The 20,907-nt window shown below is 50.1% G+C and overlaps 1 protein-coding gene and 1 non-coding gene across 7 annotated transcripts in view; both read right to left on the bottom strand.

Moving 5' to 3' along the window:
* POLR3E (RNA polymerase III subunit E) overlaps nt 1–20,012 on the bottom strand; it is a 34,901-nt gene extending 14,889 nt beyond the window's left edge. The window contains exons 1-14 of one of the 6 annotated variants that reach the window (XM_055090089.1): nt 19,737–20,012; nt 15,245–15,299; nt 12,132–12,205; nt 10,931–10,981; nt 7,658–7,735; nt 6,780–6,895; nt 6,262–6,344; nt 4,337–4,444; nt 3,930–3,979; nt 3,488–3,607; nt 2,300–2,385; nt 1,994–2,038; nt 1,808–1,899; nt 714–834 (exon numbers count right to left, since the gene is read on the bottom strand). In XM_055090089.1, the coding sequence (XP_054946064.1) occupies nt 714–834; nt 1,808–1,899; nt 1,994–2,038; nt 2,300–2,385; nt 3,488–3,607; nt 3,930–3,979; nt 4,337–4,444; nt 6,262–6,344; nt 6,780–6,895; nt 7,658–7,735; nt 10,931–10,981; nt 12,132–12,205; nt 15,245–15,299; nt 19,737–19,955 (1,298 nt within the window). In that variant the 5' untranslated portion in view covers nt 19,956–20,012. Of the gene's footprint in view, nt 1–713; nt 835–1,807; nt 1,903–1,993; nt 2,039–2,299; nt 2,386–3,487; nt 3,608–3,929; nt 3,980–4,336; nt 4,445–6,261; nt 6,345–6,779; nt 6,896–7,657; nt 7,736–10,930; nt 10,982–12,131; nt 12,206–15,244; nt 15,300–19,736 lie in introns of all 6 variants that reach the window. The other 5 variants (XM_055090088.1, XM_055090091.1, XM_055090090.1 and 2 more) reach the window with 5 other exon arrangements.
* A 52-nt stretch (nt 20,013–20,064) lies between these two features.
* TRNAL-AAG (transfer RNA leucine (anticodon AAG)) lies at nt 20,065–20,146 on the bottom strand. The gene has a single exon. It is a non-coding gene; the product is annotated as a tRNA-Leu (tRNA).
* Nucleotides 20,147–20,907: the final 761 nt, after the last annotated feature.

The raw sequence follows: 20,907 nt of genomic DNA, 5'->3' as shown, positions 1-20,907 counted from the left end.
TTAGACAGACAATAAAAACAATGGAAGTCAAACTGCAATGAAATTACGTCAGTGTGTGGAAAGAAAATAATCAAACTAGAATTCTATACTCAGTAAAAAATATAACACAATATTGTAAATCAGCCATACTTCAATAAAATTAAAAACAAACAAAAATATCCTTCAAGAACAAAGGTGAAATAGACATTTCCAGATAAAGAAAAACCAAAGAAATTCATCACCTGCAGACCTTCACTTCAGCAGAAGGAAATTATCACAATTAGGAACTCAGAGATGCAGAAAGGAATGATGAGCAAAATAAAAAGGCAAATACGTGAGTAGATCTAAAAAATATTGACTGGATAATATAATGTCTTATGGGGTTTAAAACAGAATTAAAATATATAAATACAATGACACATGAGTTCAGAGGAAGATAAATATAAAATATTCTAAAGGTCGTTGAATCGTCATGGATGAGAGTAAAAAGCGGCAACTAATATTAAACTGTGAAATCTGCAGGGTAATCACTAAGTCAAGAAAGGATAATTTCCAAGTTAGTGGGGAAAACGGAATAACAAGAAAAGAAGGTAAAAATGAATATAAAATGCAATGTAAGCTGGACAAATAAAACGCACTAAGGTAGACTTCAACCCAAAACATCAGTACTTACATTCAATTTAACTGGGTTAAGCACTCCCAACTAAGGGACTAAAACCTTAAGGTGAACTTACCTCTTCACCACCCAGTTTCCTTGGACTAACATCGCCACCTTCTGGATGCCACGCAGAACAGCCACAGAGTCGATGGAGGGGCCCAGGAGGCTCATCAAGTTGGCAAAAGGCATGACCTTCACTGAGGAGGGCACAGGAGACATCAGACAAGGCAAGAGGGGCCTGGGCTCACATAACAATCCCAGCGTGACAGTGCTAACAGTAACAGCTGGCATTCACTGGCTGCTTACTCTGGGCAGGCACCCGCCTCTCACTGAGCCCTGGAGGAAACACCCACTGGAAGACCAGGCGTGCCTCATGAGGAAGACTCAGCCCAGGAAGGTTTCAAAATTCACCCATGATCACTTGGCTAGTAAGTGGCATGGCCAGGACTTGAAGCCAGGCCACTGGGTCCAAAGTTCATGCACTTCATCACCGTGCTCTGCTCTCCCCCACCCGAGCCCCCAGCCCAAGTAAGAAGGGGCAGGGCCTGGGGAGGCCCAGTGTCTTCTGCAGCAAGGCCAGCGGCCTTGCTCCCCCCAGGAGCGCCCCTCTCCACTCAGACCCCGGAGCCCCTGGTGCCGGCACCTCAGAAGAGCCCAGGGCCTGGGACTCCGCTCTGAGGTTCAAGGCTCACGGCCACTCTAAAGGTTCTGGCCTTCAGCGTCCCCACGGTGCAGAGCCTGGCGAGGGCGCCACAAAGGAGTGCAAGTGAACGCGCTTCGTTGTGAAAATGAACGTAGCTCACATTCACATGCAAGGCTCTGTACAATCCCTTTAGAGGCCTCACTTCTGAATCCTCACCTCAGCCCCATGAGCTATCTTAGTCCGTTTTTATAGATAAACAATCTAAGGCTCAGGAAGGCCAGTGGCCTGGCCAGGCTCACACAGCAGGGGAGTGGCAAAGGTGGCAGGGACCCGCAGCCCATCTGAGGTAGCCTGCCCCCAGCTCTAGTGCGCCTTCCACACAAGGCCAGAGCTGTAAAGCTGGGCGGGCTCTGGGTAGTGGGGCCTCTGGTCTCGCCCCTTGGTCCTTAAGTCTGTCCTAACTCCACTTCCCCAGGAGGTGGCAGGGCTGGGGACCCCCAGAGGGCAGGGCAGGGCTGCCCACCCACCATTCTTCATCAGGATCTTGATCTGATCAGCCAGGGGCAGGGTGCGCAGCTGGGCCATGGACAGGACATTGCTGGGGGCCACGGGTTTGTCTCTGCTGAAAACAAATGCAAAGGGTTAGGAGGCCAGGTGCGCGTTAGGGGGTGGGAAAGGGAAGGCGGTTGAAGGCGTTCAGCCCCTCTACTCACTTCTCCTCCTCCTGGCTGGGAGGCATCAGCATCATGAGGTACTCACTGTGGCAGGAGAGAACGGGGTCAGCAGCTCCCAGGGCTCTGTCCTTGCCCCACCCAGCCCCCAACCAGGCTGTATCCAAGCCCCCCTAAACTCCCACACCCCCTCCTGGCCCTCTCCAGAGGATGATGGGCTCCTCCACATCCCTCCCCCATGTTACAGAAGGGGCCACAGTACCAAGGGAGGACCCACAACAGAGGGACCCTCCTGGGGCCAGTGTCGGGCTCAGAAGCTCTCAGCAGCCCGGGGCTGGCCAGTCTCACCTGGGTGACTTGACAAGCTCTGTGTTCTCAACCCCGCTGGAGCCCTGGCACAGCAGGTACTGGCGCTCATGCTCAGAGCGGCTGTCCTGTTGGGGAGGGAGAGGGTGTGAGAGGAACCTCAGCCAACATTCCAGGCCTCCCTCTGTGATCCAGTTCCCACCCCTGCATCACCACCTGCTCCAGCCACCCACTGTCCTGCTCTGAGGCCAGCCACAGGATCAATCCAACCTCCTGAGCATGGCACCCAAGGCCTCTGCAATGTGGCTCAACCAACTACCCTCCCGCCTTTATGACTACACAGCCCCAGCACCCGCGCCTCAGTGCCCTGTCTGATACAGGAACACTGAAAGCAATGATAAAAATAAAAACTAACATTCACTGAGCACCTACTATGTGCCAGGCTCTGTTCCAATGGCTGTATACATACTCTAACTCATCTCATCCTCCAAATAACTATGAAATTAGGTACTCTTGTTATTATTCCCATTTTACAGATAAGGAAACTGAGGCTCAGAGAGATTAAGTAATTTGCCTAAGGTTACACATTAGGAAATAGAGCTTCTGGAAGTCTGACTGACCCAAAGTGTAAGGCTCTGTCAACACAAATCTCTTTCAGGAAGGTTTCAGAATAATCAGGGGTTGCTCCTCCCCGAGAAAAACGCTGGGGAGCCCTTGTCTATGGTGTCTTTGTGAGCTAATATTCAATTGCTTCCCTTACTCAACACACAGTTTCGAGGACTGTGCTCTAAGTCAAGTACAGTAAAAATCACCCTTGGCAGGTGCACAGTGAACTCAGCCATGGGACAGATGGCTGATTCTCCACGGAGCAGCCGATGAAGCATCTAGCCTTCATTCAGGGCCCACGATACTTAAAAGTACGTAACCAAACATAGGCTCACTGAGCCCGGCAAGATGCTCACACTCAGGGAGTGCCCGGGGGGCCAAAACCCCCACCAGTGACGTGGCAGACTCACTCCCTTGGGGCACACAGTAGGTGGGAAAGGAGGACAAACTGCTCACAGGGCTTAACCTCTCTCCCTGTGACACTACCAAGTGGCTACGACTGAATCTGAAAGAAGTTAGATGTGAGACAATGAGGCCACCAGGTAACACTTCCCAGGCACTGGGGCTTTTCTCCCAGGACCCCACCCTGGCCAGTGTCAGCACCGCCCAGGGACCCCAGCTCACCCTCAGGCCGTAGTAGTGCAGGTGGACCCAGGGCTCCTCAGCATGCTTCTTCTGCAGAAACTCGTAGGACTGCACGCGGCGCTGGCGGGCCTGCTCCGACTCAGGCCGGGAGAACCGCACCTGGTTGGGGGGCGGGGCGGGTCCACAACTTCAGGCCTGGGGCGTTTCCAGGCTGCTGCCCCAGCAACCACCAGGAGGCCAGAGAACCTCACATATGGGGCATTTCCCACTGCCACCCAATTCAGGCTGGGCAGAGGTTAGATTATCCCTCCAGGTAGCCCAGCAAAGAGGCTCTAAGGCATGGACTCTGTTTCTGTATGTTTCACCCCAGAGCCCACGTTCTGTGCAGACCCTCCCACCCCTTGCTGCTTCCAGGAAGCTGAGCTACAAAGCTGGCCCTGCTGCCTCCCAGGCTGCACTCTCTCTTGGGGCCAGAGCTCACCGTGATCTGCTTCACATCTTCTTCTGCCTCGTCCTGTGAAGAGTCTCCCGCTGCAAAAGAAAAAGCCTTGCTTGCAGCTTCTGTTGGAGGCTCTCCACCCCACCCACCAGGCAGGTCTCAAGCAGCGGAGCCTGTGAATTCTCCTTCTGGACCGAGGTAGCTGCGTTAAGTCAGTGGTTTTCAATTAGGGGCAATTTTGCTCCTCAGGAGACATTTGGAAATTCAGAGACATTTTTGATTGTTAAAACTGTGGGTGTGGGTGCTACTGGCATCCAGTGGGTAGCAGCCAGGGATGCTGCTAAGGATCCTGTAATCCATCCCTTTAATACTTCTTCCCATGACCAACCTATCCTGCTAACATATACAGACAGACAGACAGACAGCAGGGCTGGGGGTCCAGAGCTCACCCTCGTTGGCTGCCTCCCTCTCACGGTGCTTGGCATCTGCCTTATCCAGGTAGGAGAAGCTGGGCCGCAGCTGCAGGATGCCATGTAAAGGTGTCAGGTGGAGCTCACCTGGCAGAGGAAGAAGGGCTTGGACCTGACTCTAGGAGCTGAGGCTGACCCATACAGCTTGGCTCAAGGGAGCTACCAAGGGCCCCAGACTCCCCTAAAGGCCTCGGCTCACTGCCAAACCACCTCCCACCTCTGCTCTAGCCCCCAGTCCTAGAGCCTTGGGACCACCAGGCCGATGGCCATTCCCAACCCGATCTGGCTGTGCCAGACACAGGAAGCACACAAACCAGATGAAGACATGAACGCAGACTCTTCCACCCAACGTCACTTCCTTAAGGCTTGCCTGCAAAGCCTCCTCCTCCAGCATTCAAGGGCCTCCCGAGCCCGGTCCCCGCTGCCCTCCCGCACTTGCTTGTTCCAGCCACGCTGAGCCACTCATCCACACCAAACACGCCCTGCTCCTTCCCCCGCCAGGCCTCTGCCAGACCACCCTCAGCGCCTCCCTAACCCCACACACACCCAGATCTCTTCTCCTCCTCATCCTCCCACCTCTTCCTGTCAAAATCCCACCCGTCCTGTTAAGAAGTTGGCTAGTGCAAACGGGGCTGGAGAGGAGGCCTGGCGGAGCCCGGTGGAGGAGTGTCTACGCCGTCTCTGGCAAAGATCGTGACTTTCTCTTGTGAATCAGACCTCTGCACTGGGAGGCAGTGCAAAGGTAATCAATTTCAATCAAGCCAATGTAGCCTTGAAAGAAAAGAAATCAGACAGACACTAAGGCTCTGTGGAAGCTCTCTGGGACTCCAGAGGGAGCAGAATGCTTGAGACGAGAAGTAAGTAAGTGACTAGGCCTGGCTGCAAGGAATGTGGCTTTAAGGAACTATAACCCTTGAGACTTGGGTTCAAAATAGAAGAGTATAGTTATTTGACATTACTTTTATTCTATCACAGTTTATTTCCTAAGTGCTCAAACTTCATTTATTGCTTTATAAACTCTAAATACTTATAGAAACCTTGCACTTTTTAATAGCTTTACTGAGATATAATTCACATACCATATAATTTACCCACTTCAAGCATACAATTCAATGTATTTTAACATATTCACAAACTAGTAAACCAGCACCACAGTCAACTTTAGACCATCTTCATCACCCCAGAAAGAAACCCTGTACCCACCCATCAGCAGCAGCTGTCACTCCCCACGCTACTCTCCTCCCAGCCTCTGGAACCAATAATCTACTTTCTGCCTCTATGGGTTTGCCTATTCTGGACATTTCATATGAATGGAATCATGTAACGTGCGGTCCTTTGTGCCTGGCTCCCTTCATGTAGCCTAATGTTTTCAGGGCTCACCCATGTTGGAGTGCTTATCAGTACTTCTTTCCTTATTATGGCTAACTAATATTCTAATGTATGGCTATACCATATTTTGTTATCCGTGCATCAGCTGAAGGAATTTGGATCATTTCCACTTTTCACTACAATGACTAATGCTGCTATGAACACCTACATATAAGTTTTTGTGTGGAGACGTGTTTTCATTTCTCTTGCGTAGATGCTTTCTAGGAATGGAATTACTTACCTTGTATTTAAGACAAAATTCTACCCCATCCAAAAGGTTATGCTGTGTGTCTGTGTCCCAGGAGGACAATGACCTTGGACCTCCACCCCATCGAGTATCGTAGTGTTAAGCTAAAAGTCCCTTGAGGTGGCCAAATTCCATTCCCCTGACAATCTGACATTTCTACAACCCGTCTGGCCTCTGTGGGTATCTAGCATTCGGGGTGTCCTCTTCCTGTTCCAGCCCCCATTCTGCTTCCCTCCCACCCACTCAGCCCTCACAAGCCGTGGCAGCCAGGGATGTCCAGCGCGGGTACCTTGCCTGTAGAGCGCAGCAGCATAACGGGACGTGTTACTGGTGGTCTGGGAAGAGCAGAACGTCTGCTTGTCCATCAGCTTCCTACAAGCGCAGGGAGGACAGACGTCAAGGGGAAGGAAGCTCCAGGCCTGGGCCTGTAGGGGGGGCCCCCTCCACCCCAGACACCTGAAATCCAACTGCCAGAGACCAAGGCCACAGGACAGGCCACAGGTGCCACAGGAGGGGAGCTGGGGATGAGGAAACCTCATGTGCAGCCCAAGAAACAAGCAGTGGGTGGGAGCTCCCTCTTCCAACGAGGGGCCAGCTTGCCTCTTGGCCCAGGAAGAACTTGGTCAGAGGAGCCATCTCGGGAGGGAAGACGTTTCCCAGGGGGACGAGTCTGTGCCAGGCCCAGCCATGCAAAGACGGGACGCTGCTGGGGAGCTTAACTGTAGATCACAAGGCCTAGGTATCTCTGAGGGCTCTGGAAGGCTCATATTTGAACAACGTGAAGCTCGGAGGCCTCGGGGAACTCACGAGGAGTATGTGCTGGTCTCGTCAGCGCAGGCCCCGTCCACGTTCAGCGCGATCTGCTCCCCTTTGCTGCGGCAATAGTTGGGATTCAGCGTGTCGATGGCCATCTCAAGCTCCACCTGGAGGCACCAAACACCCCCACCAGCTATGAGGACCCCAAGGCACAGCCCTCAGGGGATCCCCTCAAACCCACCATGCCCACCTCCCTAACCCCAGTCCCTGCCCAGACGCAGGACTGACATCATCCCTCTCCGAGGGCCCCTAGGCTTCAGTCCACACAAAAGCCACAAACCCACATTCCAATAGAAGAGCCAGAATGCTATTTTTGTCGGGGGTTCATGTAGTTTTGCTTGCCCGCACCCACAATTCCACTCCCCAAAATCTAAATTAGGTGCCAACATTTAAAAATCAAGAGCTTTTCTCTTTTTTCCGTATTTCCAACTTCTTTTGAAAAGTCAGCAGAATTGGCAATACTGGTACAGCTTTTTACATGGCAACAGGGCCTAGAGCTGCAGGTGCCTGAGGAAAGGCATGTCTCCTGTTCCCTATCACTCTAGCCCTGAGAGGCACTAGATTCCCCATATCGTGGCCTCTTCGCATTGGCCCTGCCCTGTCCTGTGCACGTCGGTCCACCCCACCCCATGTTCTAATTCATCTCAAGCCTCACTCCTCCCTGGCCTCTCTGGAGCTGCCCACCCCCTTCTTTCTGCAAGTTTTTCCTCCTGCAGCTTTCAAGGCCCTGCAAGCTGCTGGTTTTCTTCCTAAATCTCCAATCACTCCTCTGGGCTTCCACCCCCAAAAGGCCTGTCTCCGGGATTCTTTCAGCTCCCACCCTATCACCCCTCCCCTCCCTCCACCTCCATCCAAGAGGGTAGCCCCACCTTCTGCTGCTTGGGCTTGATCCTGGCTGAGAGGTGCGGAATGTCATCGTAGGTCATCGAGACTGGACGCACAGGGTACTGGGGAAGGGAAGGGAGCCGTCAGTCCACCCTGCCCAGCCCCAATGAGAGCTGAGCTTCAGAGGCGCCGGCCAAGAATCAATAGCCACCCTCCACGCCCACCTCAGACCAGAGGCCCTCGCTGGTCTCTGCCTGCATCCCTGCATCCCGTTCTCACCGGCTCCACCTAATCTCCTTCCAAAGAGCAGTTTTCAAATGTCCAAGGGACATGCCTAAGCATCAGACAGGCCCCAGCATGCATGGCCCCACAGGCCCTAGGAAGTCAAGCGCACTGCCATGGGAGTCAAGAGTAAGTGTCTGAAGTCTAACTGCTAGTTTACAGGCCAAACAGGTGGAGAAGGACAAGGGAAATGAGACCACAGGAAGCAAAGAGGGAAAACAAAACTGGCGAACACTGCTCACTGCTAAAGCCCGACGATGGATCTGTAGACAAAGGAAAGGATGTTGTGGCCTTCCAACCCTCTGCCTTTGCAGCCACTCCCCCTACAGTGCACCCTAAGGGGACTCAGGATGGAGAAAACAGGAGACTGGCCCTAGATAGTTAAGGTGCATAACAAAGGAATGATTTCAATTAGCCCAGACTCTTGCCACGTCCCAAACATAGAAAAGTGCTAAATTCATTAACTCGAGAGTCTGGTTTTCTTTAACAAACAGTAATCTTCTGATGTTCTGACTCCCTGGGGTTTTGTTGTTGTTTTGCAAAAACTCCTATAAGTCCTGACTCCTCTCTTACCTCTTCAGTATAGTTCCTCAGAGCTGAGAGGCTATCTCCCGGACTTAAGTCCTCAATACGCCCGAATAAAACATAATTCTCAACTGTTAGGTTGTGCTTTTTTTTTTCAGTCCACAGATCTATGGGAATCACTATCCCATTCTCTCTCCTTTTGCTGATGTGTGGATTTTTCCATAATAAAAAGTTGATGACAGAGAAGGGAGCTGGTCTGCCACTGACCTGCTCAGAGAGCTCTCTCTGGGCCCTAGTGTCATCAGGTGTGAAGTTATGTCACATCTGAGCGTACTGCTCTGAAATCGCTTCTTTTCTCTGAACAAAGGATGTAGAGACATCCTTCCCCACAGACGCACTCTTCCTTTCTTTCTCCCGTGCTTTACGTATGCCACTGGGTGGATGGATGAGTCATGGTTTGGACTCACTCACAAAAGGCTGTGGCCATCGCTATGAATGAGCCTGGTGGAGGTGTGGCAGTGCATAAAGTAACCCTCCTTTGGAGGCCATTTGGATCAGCTGCATTCTAGCCCAAGGAAATGGCTGTTTCCTAAAAGCTCACTTAAATAGCAATACAGTGACTCTTCCCTGCTTCCTGGACTGAAGCTTGGGGCAGGAGCTTGGAGCTTAGGTCCAGGAACGGCCTGGAGCACAGCTGGTCTGGGCTGAGCCCTGAGCTGGGATAGGCTAGCCCACGACAGCCCGGGAGGCCCCTGGTCTGCCAAGGTCCAGGGCAGGTCTGTGATCTCCTGATCGCTGGGAAGGGTGGTGGGGAAGGGTGCCAGTTCTAGAATCAGGCGGTCCTAACTCTGCCACTTGCTCCTTGTGTACTCAGGCAAGCTCCTCGCCTCCCAGGACCATTAGGAGCAGGGAATGAGGCAAATGGAGCTGACACCCGGCACTGGCACACCATGAACACACATGGGTCACTGTCACCACCATCCGTTCCATCACTCTGCAGTCAGTCAAGGAAGCAGGTGCAGACAGCAGCCCCCAGTGCCACGGCCTGTAAAGGCAGATGCCAGGGGCCCAACAGCAGGCCTCTTCCCAGCACATGCTTGGAGGGTGCTGCCACCCTGTTTCAGGCCCCTTGTGCAAGTTACTAGCCTCCCTGGGCCTCTTTTTCTTATATGCAACGTGGGGACAAAAATACTTAACAACCTTACTGCTGGGAATGTAAAGGGGTTCAAAACAGTCTGTCATTTCCTCAAAATATTAAACATAGTTTCTACAGGACCCAGCAATTCCACTCCCAGGTATATACTCAAGAGCAATGAAAAACTCTCCACACAAACACTTGGACAGGAATGTTCATAGCAGCATTATGCATAATAGCCCAAACATGGCAACAACCCAAATACCCATCAACTGATGTATGGAGAAATAAAATGTGGCATATAGGTCCATACAGTGAAGTATATTCATCCATAAGAAGAAACGAGGTACTGATACATGCTACAACATGGAAAAGCCTGAAAACATCACATTAAACAAAAGAGCCAGACACAAAAGGCCACATATTACATGACTCCATTTATATGAAATGTCCAGAACAGGCAAATGCATGGACAGAAAATAGGTTAACGGTTGCCTAGGACTGCAGGGAGTGAGGGCAGAGCAGCAGCAAACACTTCCTAAGATAGACTGTGCCGCTGGTTGCACAACCCTGTGGACAGACTAAAACCCACTGCACTTACACTTAAACAGGGAAGCTGCACGGGTGTGAATGAGATCCCAATAAAGCTGCTATAAAATTACAATAGTAACCACCACAGGGGTATTGTGGGAGGAGATGAGTTAACATATGTAAAATGCTTTGAATGGTGCCTGCAGGCAGTCTAGGGTCAACACCTGTGAGTGACTATGATTAAACTACCAGCCCAGCTAAGAGGGGAGGGGGCAGGGATAACAACTGGGGGGGCTCACAGCTAGCGGGACAGAGGCGCACCAATGCTGACTGCAGCTGCCCCAGAAAGCCGCTCCCTGAGTCTGTTACCGCGGTGGCGACCATTCGCGGCACTAACTCTGCACCAGGCAGGTGGTGTTCTAAGCACTTAAATACGGACTCACCTGATCCCCGTGGGGACCCTATCAGGCAGGTATTATTACTATCACCACTTTGCAAATAAAGAAACTGAGGCACAGATTTTTTTTTTTTTTTTTTTTTTTTTAAGGAACTTGCCCAAGGACTCACAGCCAAGCCTCAAGGCTGGGAGACTGTCCCCAGGGCCCAAGCTTTATCCACTACACTGTTCTGCCTCTTAGGGTTGCCTTGGTTTTCCCATCTTCAAAATGAGAGATTACTATTGACCTGCCCATAAAAGCAGAGACTGTCTTACCAAACACCCCCTGTGCCAAGAATTCTAAGCAATGCGGAGGTTTCAAATTGTTCCTGGCCGACCACTTACTGTGTCTCCACCACCCACCAACACTTGCTTTTTTTCCCCCTTACCTTTATGTCCTATAATTACCTGAAACAGATAGAGCTTCTCTGCCAGACTTTTGGCCAAGTACACGTCGATCTGGGAACAAGGGAAGAAGACTTAACCAGGAGACAGAACCCAATGCCCAATCTGCCCCGGGAACAAGCATGCTCCTCAAATTTCAGGGATAATGGCTCTGAGGCCATTTGGGGAAGAGGAAATAGCTCAGCTGATGCTAAAAATAAAGGGAACTAAATCTCCAACCTGGATATGTCCAGAGCCCCCTGCCCAGGTTCACTATAACCCAATAAAAATGTATTCCGAGGCTGCCCAGATCAGGATGCATCCCAGAGGGCCCGATTAAATGCTTTTCTGATGAGGATGGGGCAGGGGAGGGCTTCCTCCCTGTGCCCTCCAACACCTGTCCTGGACTGGCCTGTCTTCAGGCGGTGTGACCCGGCTCTTTCTTCTCAACCCTCACCGCCCCTGCCCCACCATGCAGTTTACCTTCCTGCTTCCTAGCTCTTCCTATGAACCATGTTCTCTCCTACCTCCAGGCCTTAAGGATGAGTGAAGGCTCATCAGGCACAGGGGAGGCATATGTGAAGCAAACAGCATGTGCAAAGGCCCAGAGCCTCTAGGATATGCCTTGGTCTGGGCTGACTCTGGAACCACCGTCTGCATCTTGAGACCCCTTCCTTGTCAGTCTCGCCTCACAGATCCTAAGCTTCCCAAGGGCAGAACACTGCCTGGCTCCCTGCTGTCACAGTCCCCAGCACATCATGGATTCAGTGAACAACTGCTGAATGACCAAATCTGCATAAGCCCATGAAGAAGAGGGAGCTGTCAAACCCATTCATTCATTCAACAAATAGTCACTGAGTATCTATTAATTGCCAGGCACTGGACTTGGCTTTGCAGACACAGTGGTGAACAGGACAAAATCCCTGCCCTCATGAGGCTTACACTTTAGTGGAAGGAAACTTATGTGTAGGGGCTGAGAGGTGTTGTGGCCAAATGCAGGGTATGGCCAAGGTAAGGGGCTAGGGAGGGTATGCAGGAGAGCGTCATGTGAGGCAGGAGGGTCAGGGAATCCTCTCTGACAAGGGGATGTTGGATCAGACACCTGAAAGAAGTGAGGGGTTGGCCAGGCAGGTATGAGGAAGAGAGGACGCCAACAGGTCCCAGGCTGGCCTGAGGATGGATGGAAGGGACCCCGCCCCGGCAGAGGGTGGGGAACAGCAGTTACCTCCTGTATGACTGGGTCATCCTCTTCATTGGCCATACTAGGGGGGAGCCAGCCGTGCAGTCCTTGGACTCGATCTGCAAGGAGAGCAAGAGGCCTGGACCATCAGTCGGTTATTCAACCAACACACCTAGGTACCCATTCTGCAAGCAGCCCTGCTCTGGGAGGGAGGAGCCTGAAACAAACAGAAACTGATCTTATTTCTACATCTATCATAGAGTCAAAAATGGACAGCCCATTATACACCCCATCGGCCAAAAAACAAAGAAAAGCAGGCAGAAACCACCAAGCAGCGGGTGTAAACAGGTGGACCCAAGTCACCACATGTCAGCTACACCCATGGGAAAGAATAAATGACCAGTTTTAGGGGTTTTTCTGACCACTCACAAAGAATTCACCACCAGGCAGGAGGATGGAGGCTGGTTGGTCCACAGCCATGATGAAAACACTCGAGAAGTAATCGGGGGCCATGGGGAATCTTTAGAGGAGAGCCTGATGCACAACAGGAAGAGCAGACAGGCCCAAGACTTGGATTCCAGGGTGACTCCATCTCTAGTATTTGATTTTCAAGCTGACTTTAAACCCAACCCCGAGTGAGATGACCTCCTTTCTGTGGTTTTCTCTGTGTGTGTGTGTGTGTGTGTGTGTGTGTGTGTGTGTGTGTGTGTGTGCGTGCGCGCGCGCGCGCGCACGCACACACACACACACACTCACACCCTGTGCGTTCCAGACAGGCTGCTTCAAGCAGGTGACTAAGAAGAGACAACAAAAGCATTGTACCAATTGCTTTGAAAATGGCTCCTTTCAAAATGCCCTTGAGATCTGGGTGCAGCTCTCTCTCTGGAATCTATGGGGAAATGCCATGTACCCAGCACCGTGTTCTGAGGCACAACAGTTCCTGCGTCGGCCAACTGTGCCCTCTGCCAAGCCTGTTTAAGAGTAAGAGCTTTCACTTCCAGAGCTTCTCACGCTTCTCAAATTCAGGACACAGCCACTAGATGGCGCTAAAGGCCTGTGAAACTTTTTTTGGGTAGGCCCTTAAATCTGTAATTCCGCCCTTAGCTGAAGAATCCTTGTCGAAGAGAGAGACCTTGATCATAAATCCCACACGCAATAACAGGTTCATAATGCATCCTAGTGACTACACGTTGTATTGCACGCGCATGTCTAAAAATGACCCTCTTCACATACATACTCTTCTCGTAATTGTCCCCATTTTATAACGAGGAGACTGGAACTCAGAGACGCTTTTATGTGTTTTACCCAAAGCCACACAGGAAGCAAGGGGACCCACTGGACCTCAATGCCAGGCCATCCAACTTCAGGTCGCAGTTATAGGTAGGGGAGTTCAGAGGAAGGAAGGGCCTTCCTGCTGGGGGAAGGGACATTTCGGCTGGGCCTTGAAGGACAGAAGGATGTGGACAAGCCAGGAGAGCAGAGAGGAAGAGGGACTCCAGGCAACAGGAAGCACTTCAAGTACCTGAAGGAGGGAAGGCGGCAAGTCGCCATGGTGGAGGGTGAGTACACTGTCCCTCAGTATCAGTGGGTAAGGGGGGGATTGGTTCCAGGACCCTCAAGGATACCAAAATCTGTGGATGCTCAAGTCCCTTACATAAGATGGCACAGTATTTCCATATAACCTAAGCACATCATATACTTATTTTCAACAAAAATTTTTTTTATTGGAGTATAATTGCTTTACACTGTTGAGTTAGTTTCTGCTGTACAATGAAGTGAATCAGCTGTATGTATACCTGTATCCCCCCTCCTTGGACCTCCCTCCCAGCCCCCCAATCCCACCCATCTAGGTCATCACAGAGCACCGAGCTGAGCTTCCTGTGCTTTATTTATAGCACGCTCCCGCTAGTTATCTATTTTATGCATGGTAGTGTATATATGTCAATCCTGATCTCCCAATTTGTCCCATCCTCCCCTTCCCCCCCACCACATCCACACATCCGTTCTCTACCTCTACGTCTCTATTCCTGCCCTGTAAATAGGTTCATCTGTACCATTTTTCTAGATTCCACGAATATGCGTTAATATACGATATTTTTCTCTTTCTGGCTTACTTCACTCTGCATGACAGACTCTAGGTCCATCCACATCTCTACAAATGACCCAATTTCGTTCTCTCTACAAATGACCCAATTTGTTCCTTTTTTTTTTTTTTAATTGGGGTATAGTTGTTTTACAATGTTGTGTTAGTTTCTACCTTACAGAGAAGTGGAGTTCCCTGTGCTATACAGCAAGTTCTCATTAGTTATCTATTTTATACATATTAGCATATACATGTTAGTCCCAATCTCCCAATTCATCCCACTCCTCCTTACCCCCTTGGTGTCCATATGTTTGTTCTCTACATCTGTGTCTCTATTTCTGCCTTGCAAACCGGTTCATCTGTACCATTTTTCTAGATTCCACAGATGTGCATTAACACACAATATTTGTTTTTCTCTTTCTGACTTACTTCACTCTGTATGACAGTCTCTAGGTCCATCCACTCATCTGTCTTTGGATGTTTAGGTTGTTTCCACGTCCTGACTATTGTAAATAGTGCTGCAATGCACATTGGGGTACATGTGTCCTTTGAGTTATGGTTTTCTCAGGGTATATGCCCAGTAGTGGGATTGCTGGGTCATATGGTAGTTCTATTTTTAGTTTTTTAATCAACCTCCATACTGTTCTCCACAGTGGCTGTATCAATTTACATTCCCACCAACAGTGCAAGAGAGTTCCCTTTTCTCCATACCCTCTCCAGCATTTATTGTTTGTAGATTTTTTGATGATGGCCATTCCAAAGCAATCTACAGATTCAATGCAATCCCTATCAAATTACCAATGGCATTCTTCACAGAATTAGAACAAAAAATTTTACAATTTGTATGGAAACACGAAAGACCCCCGAATAGCCAAAGCAATCTTGAGAAAGAAAAACGGAGCTGGAGGAATCAGGCTCCCAGAATTTAAACTATACTACAAAGCTACAGTAATCAAGACAGTATGGTACTGGCACAAAAACAGAAATATAGATTAATGGTACAGGACAGAAAGCCCAGAGATAAACCCACGCACATATGGTCACCTAATTTATGACAAAGGAGGAAAGAACATACAATGGAGAAAAGACAGCCTCTTCAATAAGTGGTGCTGGGAAAACTGGACAGCTACCTGTAAATGAATGAAATTAGAGCACATGGTATACTTTAAATCATCTCTAGGTTAATTATAATACCTAATACAATGTAAATAGTTGCCAGGTGCAGGGCAAATTTAGTTTCTGAGGTTAGTTGAATCCATGAATGTGGAGGGCTGACTGTAATTCAGCTGGGATGACCCTTCATATTCCCAAAGGGAGCGGATGGGCACAGTTAGAAAGGCATCTGGGCACCCTCCAATCTCAGCAGTTCCCAGACCTCTACTTTTAGGTAAGACCAGCTCGATTTTTGTCTTATCTACCTAACATTTGAATGGTTTAATATTTAAAAGAACATAAATATTTTCACCATGGGATTCAATGGCATCTAAGCCCCCTGCCCCAGCCACCAAGCGGAGTCATCTCGCTTATTCCAGATATACATTCCAGACGCTGAGAATGCTCAGGCCAAAACAATAGCATCATCCTCAGTGCTTCTCTTCCTCTCGCCCCACACCAGCAAATCCTGTCAGCTGTGCCTTCTAAGTATGTCGGGAATGTGCCCACCCCCACTGCCACCTCCATCTCCTGCCCGCCTTAGAGCAGGAGCCTCCTAACTGGTCTCCCTGCTTCTACCTTTACCTCCTACGGTCTTTGCTCACCCCACAGCCAGCAATCACATCACTCCTCCGCCTTCAAAGTCTTCCCATCTCACTCAGAAATAAAAGCCAAAGTCTTTTTCATCCCATGTGAGGCCCTAGACAACGCCCTCCCTGACCCTTTTCCTTTCAGACCTCATCTCCCACAGGCCTCCTTCCCTCCCCGACCCTCACCTCTGGGCTTTTGTAACTGCTCTACTGGCCCCCATAACCTCATGGCTCCCCCCTTCACCTCTTTCAGGTTTTTGCTCAGATTCTACCTCATAGCTAAGACTTTCCCTGTCCACCCAATTCAAAATCACAACACCCCGCCCCGCCAGCTCCTTCCCTGCTCTGGTTTTCTCCATAGCATGTATCACCATGTGACAGTTTATAGCTCTGTATTTATTATCCATCCTCACCCCCACTGCCAATAAGTGGTAAACTACATGAAGGCAGAGATTTTCATCTATTTCGTCCCTTGCTGCCCCTTAGTGCCTAGCACATAGCAGGCACTCAATACGTACGTGTTGTCTGAATAAGTAAACCACAGGAGCGCCATTTAATAGAGAGCTACCATAAGACTGAGCAGAGGAAGAGAGTAGAGGGAAGCAGGCTACCTCAACAGTTCGGGATTAGAAGACTAGATGGAAGTCATAAACCCCAAATGCCTGTTACCGCCCGGCCAGAGGGCAATGCATGGGAGAGACCGAGACCCCACCTCACCTGCCAAGGATCATAAACGTATGCGAAGTACCTACCTTCTCTCCAGCTGGCTCTGTGAACAGAGAGATTGGGGACTTCTGGGTGAACCAGGGAACCGACGTAGGTACTAAGAGGGTATGGCCTGGGAGGATCCCAAGACAGGCTTTCTCAGCTCTTTCTCTATTGGCCTCTCCCCAGTCAAGGAGGACCTCAGGAAGGATGGTGCTCCCCCCTCCAGACAGAATATATGATTTGGTTAATGCAGGGATTATCACCTCCCTTCATCCTCCCAGGCAACATCATCCAACTCAGGGGTTTTCCCATTTTTCAGCCTAAGACCCACAGTAAGAAATCTATTTCATATAAATGACCCAGAATATACATACAATTACCTAACTAAAACAAGGTGTCACATAACCATTAATTGTCCCTACTATATCTGATGCAGTGATGTTTTTTTATCCTCACTCATTAAAATTAAAAATACTGGTTACAAGCCCCCTAAGCTGATTTCACATGCCACTAATAAATCTTGATCTGCAATTTGAAAAGTACTGCTTCAACAAGTCTTTCCTACCTCCAATCCTCCCAGAAACACCCAGAGCTGTCCTTGCAGGAAAACAGATCACATCATTCCCCTGCTCAAAACCCTTCAACTGTCACATAGAATAAAATTCAAATTCCTTTCCATGGCCCCAGCATCCCATACGTTCTTGCTGGGCCTACAACAAGCTAAGCCCCAGCCTGTCTCAGGACCTTTGCACACCACCTATTTTCCCCAGGTCTTTTCAAGGCTGGCTCCTTTGCACTAGCATCACTACCCCCACCCCCTCCAGACACAGACAGGTTCCCGGACTATCCACCTTAAAGAGCCCCCTACCCATTTCCAGTCACTACCACATCCCCATTTTATTTCCTTCATGGTTCTTATCACAATCTGGAACTACCTAGTCTATTTGCTTATGTGTGTCTGTCTTCTGCACTAGAATGTAAGCTCCATGAAAGCCTCTCAGTGCTTCAACCATAAAATGGAGATGATTATATTTACTTCATCAAGTTGATATGGGGATTATTATCTTTTTAAAAAATTCATGCCATTCTCCCGATATCTAGAACAATGCCTGGCATGGAGGAAACACTCAGTATAGTACAAAGAATAACTGAGTGAATGAGTGCATGAAATCAGGCAGTTAACAGACCTTTTACCCAGTGAGCCTAACTCAGCCCCATCCAGAGACTAGTGGTCTCATGGTTTGGGCCTTGTGGACACTTGAGGACAGAGATGTGGCCTATCCTCTCAGGCCACAAGGCAAGCTTCCCCAGCAGCAGTGACCACCTTGGCCTCAACAGGGTGTCCTGTGGCCACAAGGGTACCCCATGGCAGTGGCTCCACGGCACTGAGCACAGAAAACATCCCCTGCCAGGGGGCTGCTCAACAAACGTAAAGGGGACAAGAACACCAGGTGAATCTAAGGAGGGGTCCAGAGCAGAGGAGGTGCCTGAAAGCCACAGCTGGGTGCATCAGTGCTGCACCCAGCAATCTAACCTGTCCGCCAATCAGAAAAGTAGAGGCAACTCCAAATAATCTCCAGTTACTGGAGGGAGTGAGACAAGGTGAGGACAATATACAATGTGAATTATGAGGAAAGGGTCCCGGGGCAAATAGTCTCAAAGTCTGGATTCTTATTGGCTGTGTGCCCCTCACACAAGGCATCTCCCTCTTTGGGTCACCCCAGTTTCCACCCCGGTTAAAAGGAGAGATGGCCTAGGGGCAGGAAGAATGAACTCAACTGAGTCGGACCCTCCCTTCTCTAAGGACTTAATATTCAATCTCATTTAATCTGCTCAATTGCCCTATAAATCAAGCTGTACCATCCCCAATTAAGAAAGGAGGAAACTAAAGTTCAGAGAGTTAAGTAACCTACCCAAGGTCACAGTGCTGGAGAATGGCGGAGTTGGAACACAAACCTGAGTCTAGCTGATGTCAAAGAGCCTTATTCTCATTCTTAACGACTATGCTGAACGTTTTCTTAATAGAAGGCAGGATGGTGTAGTGGGTAACAGCCCGGACTCGGGAGCGGAACTGTGCAAGTTCAAATCCCGGGTCCGCTGTTTGCTACCCGTGGCCCACCCGGAGTCGTTTGCACGTAATACTGCTCACTATTTTCATCCCTAAAATGGGGATAACAAAAGTACCGACCTCAGAGGACTGTGGTGAGGATTAAAAGTACAGTATAAATAACCCATATGGCAAGGTTTGTTACTACGTGGCCCAATGTTTTCTTCCAATATAAAAGAGCAGGAAACAGCCACGAAACTAACTCTGCAACCTGGGGCTTCTCCCGTCTTACCCTACTGGGCCCTCACCACAAACCTATGAGGTAGGTAATTCTATTATCCCCACTTCACAGATGAAGAAACTGTGGCGACTGCTAAGATCTCCTCTTTCTGCCCCCAAGCCCAACGATTCTAAAGGTAACACAACAGAATGACCTTTTTTATTTACTGGTTTACGTGCTTACTGACACCTCCTCTGATCAAATGATCAGGGCCCTATCCGCCGCACGTAGCTGGCTCCCAGTTAGCCCTGAATGGTGGCCGGAATAAATGAATGAAGAATTCTGGGCCTAGCCGGACGGAAGCTAATCTGGGGCGAGGAGGGGGCCCGGGCACCCTGCCCCTGCCCATCAGGGCGGGCCGCCAGCCCCGAGCCACAGTGTCCAATGGGTTTCGCCTCCCTCGCGGGTGGTCAGGCCCCCTTCTCACGCCCACCGCGCAGCCATTGCCACGAGCCGCCACGCCGGCAGGACATCGGCTGCCTTCGGACAGGTGCTCCCGTAGGAGGCCCGTCTGAGCCGGGCGGGGCAAGGTGGCTGGACCCTGAGTCACCGCCGGCAGCCTCGGCCGCGGCCTCACCGACTGCCGGGCCGAGGCGAGGTCGGAGCCCGCAGCCAGCCTGGGTCTACTGGGCCAGGCTGCCCGTCCTTCCCGCCCGAGTCCCGGGAGGCCGCCAGCCCCTTGGCACCGGGTGGCGCGGGCCTCCCGGCCTACGCGGCAGCCCCGCCCAGGCCCACCTCGAGAGTGCGGCCCGGCTCCAGCCTGGGCGGGCGCTGCCACATCGCCACTCACCTCTCCGACGGGCCCGCTCGCGGGCGGCGGCAAGGGCCCAGGTACCCGCGGGTTACACAGGCGGCGGCGGCCCGGCTCTCCTCTCAGGCAGCGGCCATGTTGCTGGTGGAGAAACTCGGCGGACACGTGGGGGGAGCGAGCGGGGAGGGCCCTCGCGCTTCCTTTTACCCACAATGCCCCGCCCAGGCGCGCGCGGGCCCGCCCCCTCCGCCGCTCCATTCATGCGGGCAACCAGCCGCGCCTGGCAGCAGGGGGCGTTGCTGCAGCCGCGGAACAGAGATGAATACAGAACCAGGCGCGGAGGCAGCCGCAACAAAAAAGCGCACTCTGGCAGCGGTGGGATTCGAACCCACGCCCCCGAAGAGACTGGAGCCTTAATCCAGCGCCTTAGACCGCTCGGCCACGCTACCCAGCTGTGGTAGCGCTCTTCTAGGAAACTACTTAATACATTTGTATGCAATTGCAGTTCATTTCTGTGGGAGTTTTTTTGTCTCATATGTGCTTTACCTTATCCCTATAGAACTATTTTAGAACAAGCCAGGTACTAAAAAGAAAAATATTTGCTCAAATATTTAGACCCACACTTCTGAACAGGTCTTAGAATGAAAAGCACTTTAAGAATCTGTATTCTGAGTAGGACGTTAACTCGGAGACCTCAAGTTAACTCACATGGGAGAAATGATGGATTTCAACAGTAACCCGCACCAGGGGCTTCAGAAGCCAAACCACGGGAACTGGTGTGGGCAGTTTTCTCTAAAAAATTATGTGTTTTAATTTTTAGTTACACAAATACTATGTGAATTGTTGCAAATATGAAAACTTTGCATATACAATACAAATGTTGTTTTACCTTTGGCATCTATCGTAAGTCTGCAGAGGTAACCATTATACAGCTTAGCATACTGTATATCCTTCTGGATCTTCTACTGTGAATTTATATGGATATATATGGATATATTCATAATAGATATATCCATAGAAAATAAATGGTTTTTTATTGTTATGGGTTTTTACATAAATATAAATATTATCATGCTGTTAGTATTTATCTGCAACTGTTTTTTCACCCGACTATGTTTTTTAAATATCTATTCATGTTGATATATAGATGTTTAAAAATACAGAAAAAGTACAAAGAAAAAATAATCATCCATGTTCCCACTACCTAATA

This window comes from Physeter macrocephalus, chromosome 14 (assembly GCF_002837175.3).
Source record: "Physeter macrocephalus isolate SW-GA chromosome 14, ASM283717v5, whole genome shotgun sequence".
Taxonomy (NCBI): domain Eukaryota; kingdom Metazoa; phylum Chordata; class Mammalia; order Artiodactyla; family Physeteridae; genus Physeter; species Physeter macrocephalus.
This window is presented reverse-complemented; position numbering and strand designations above follow the sequence as displayed.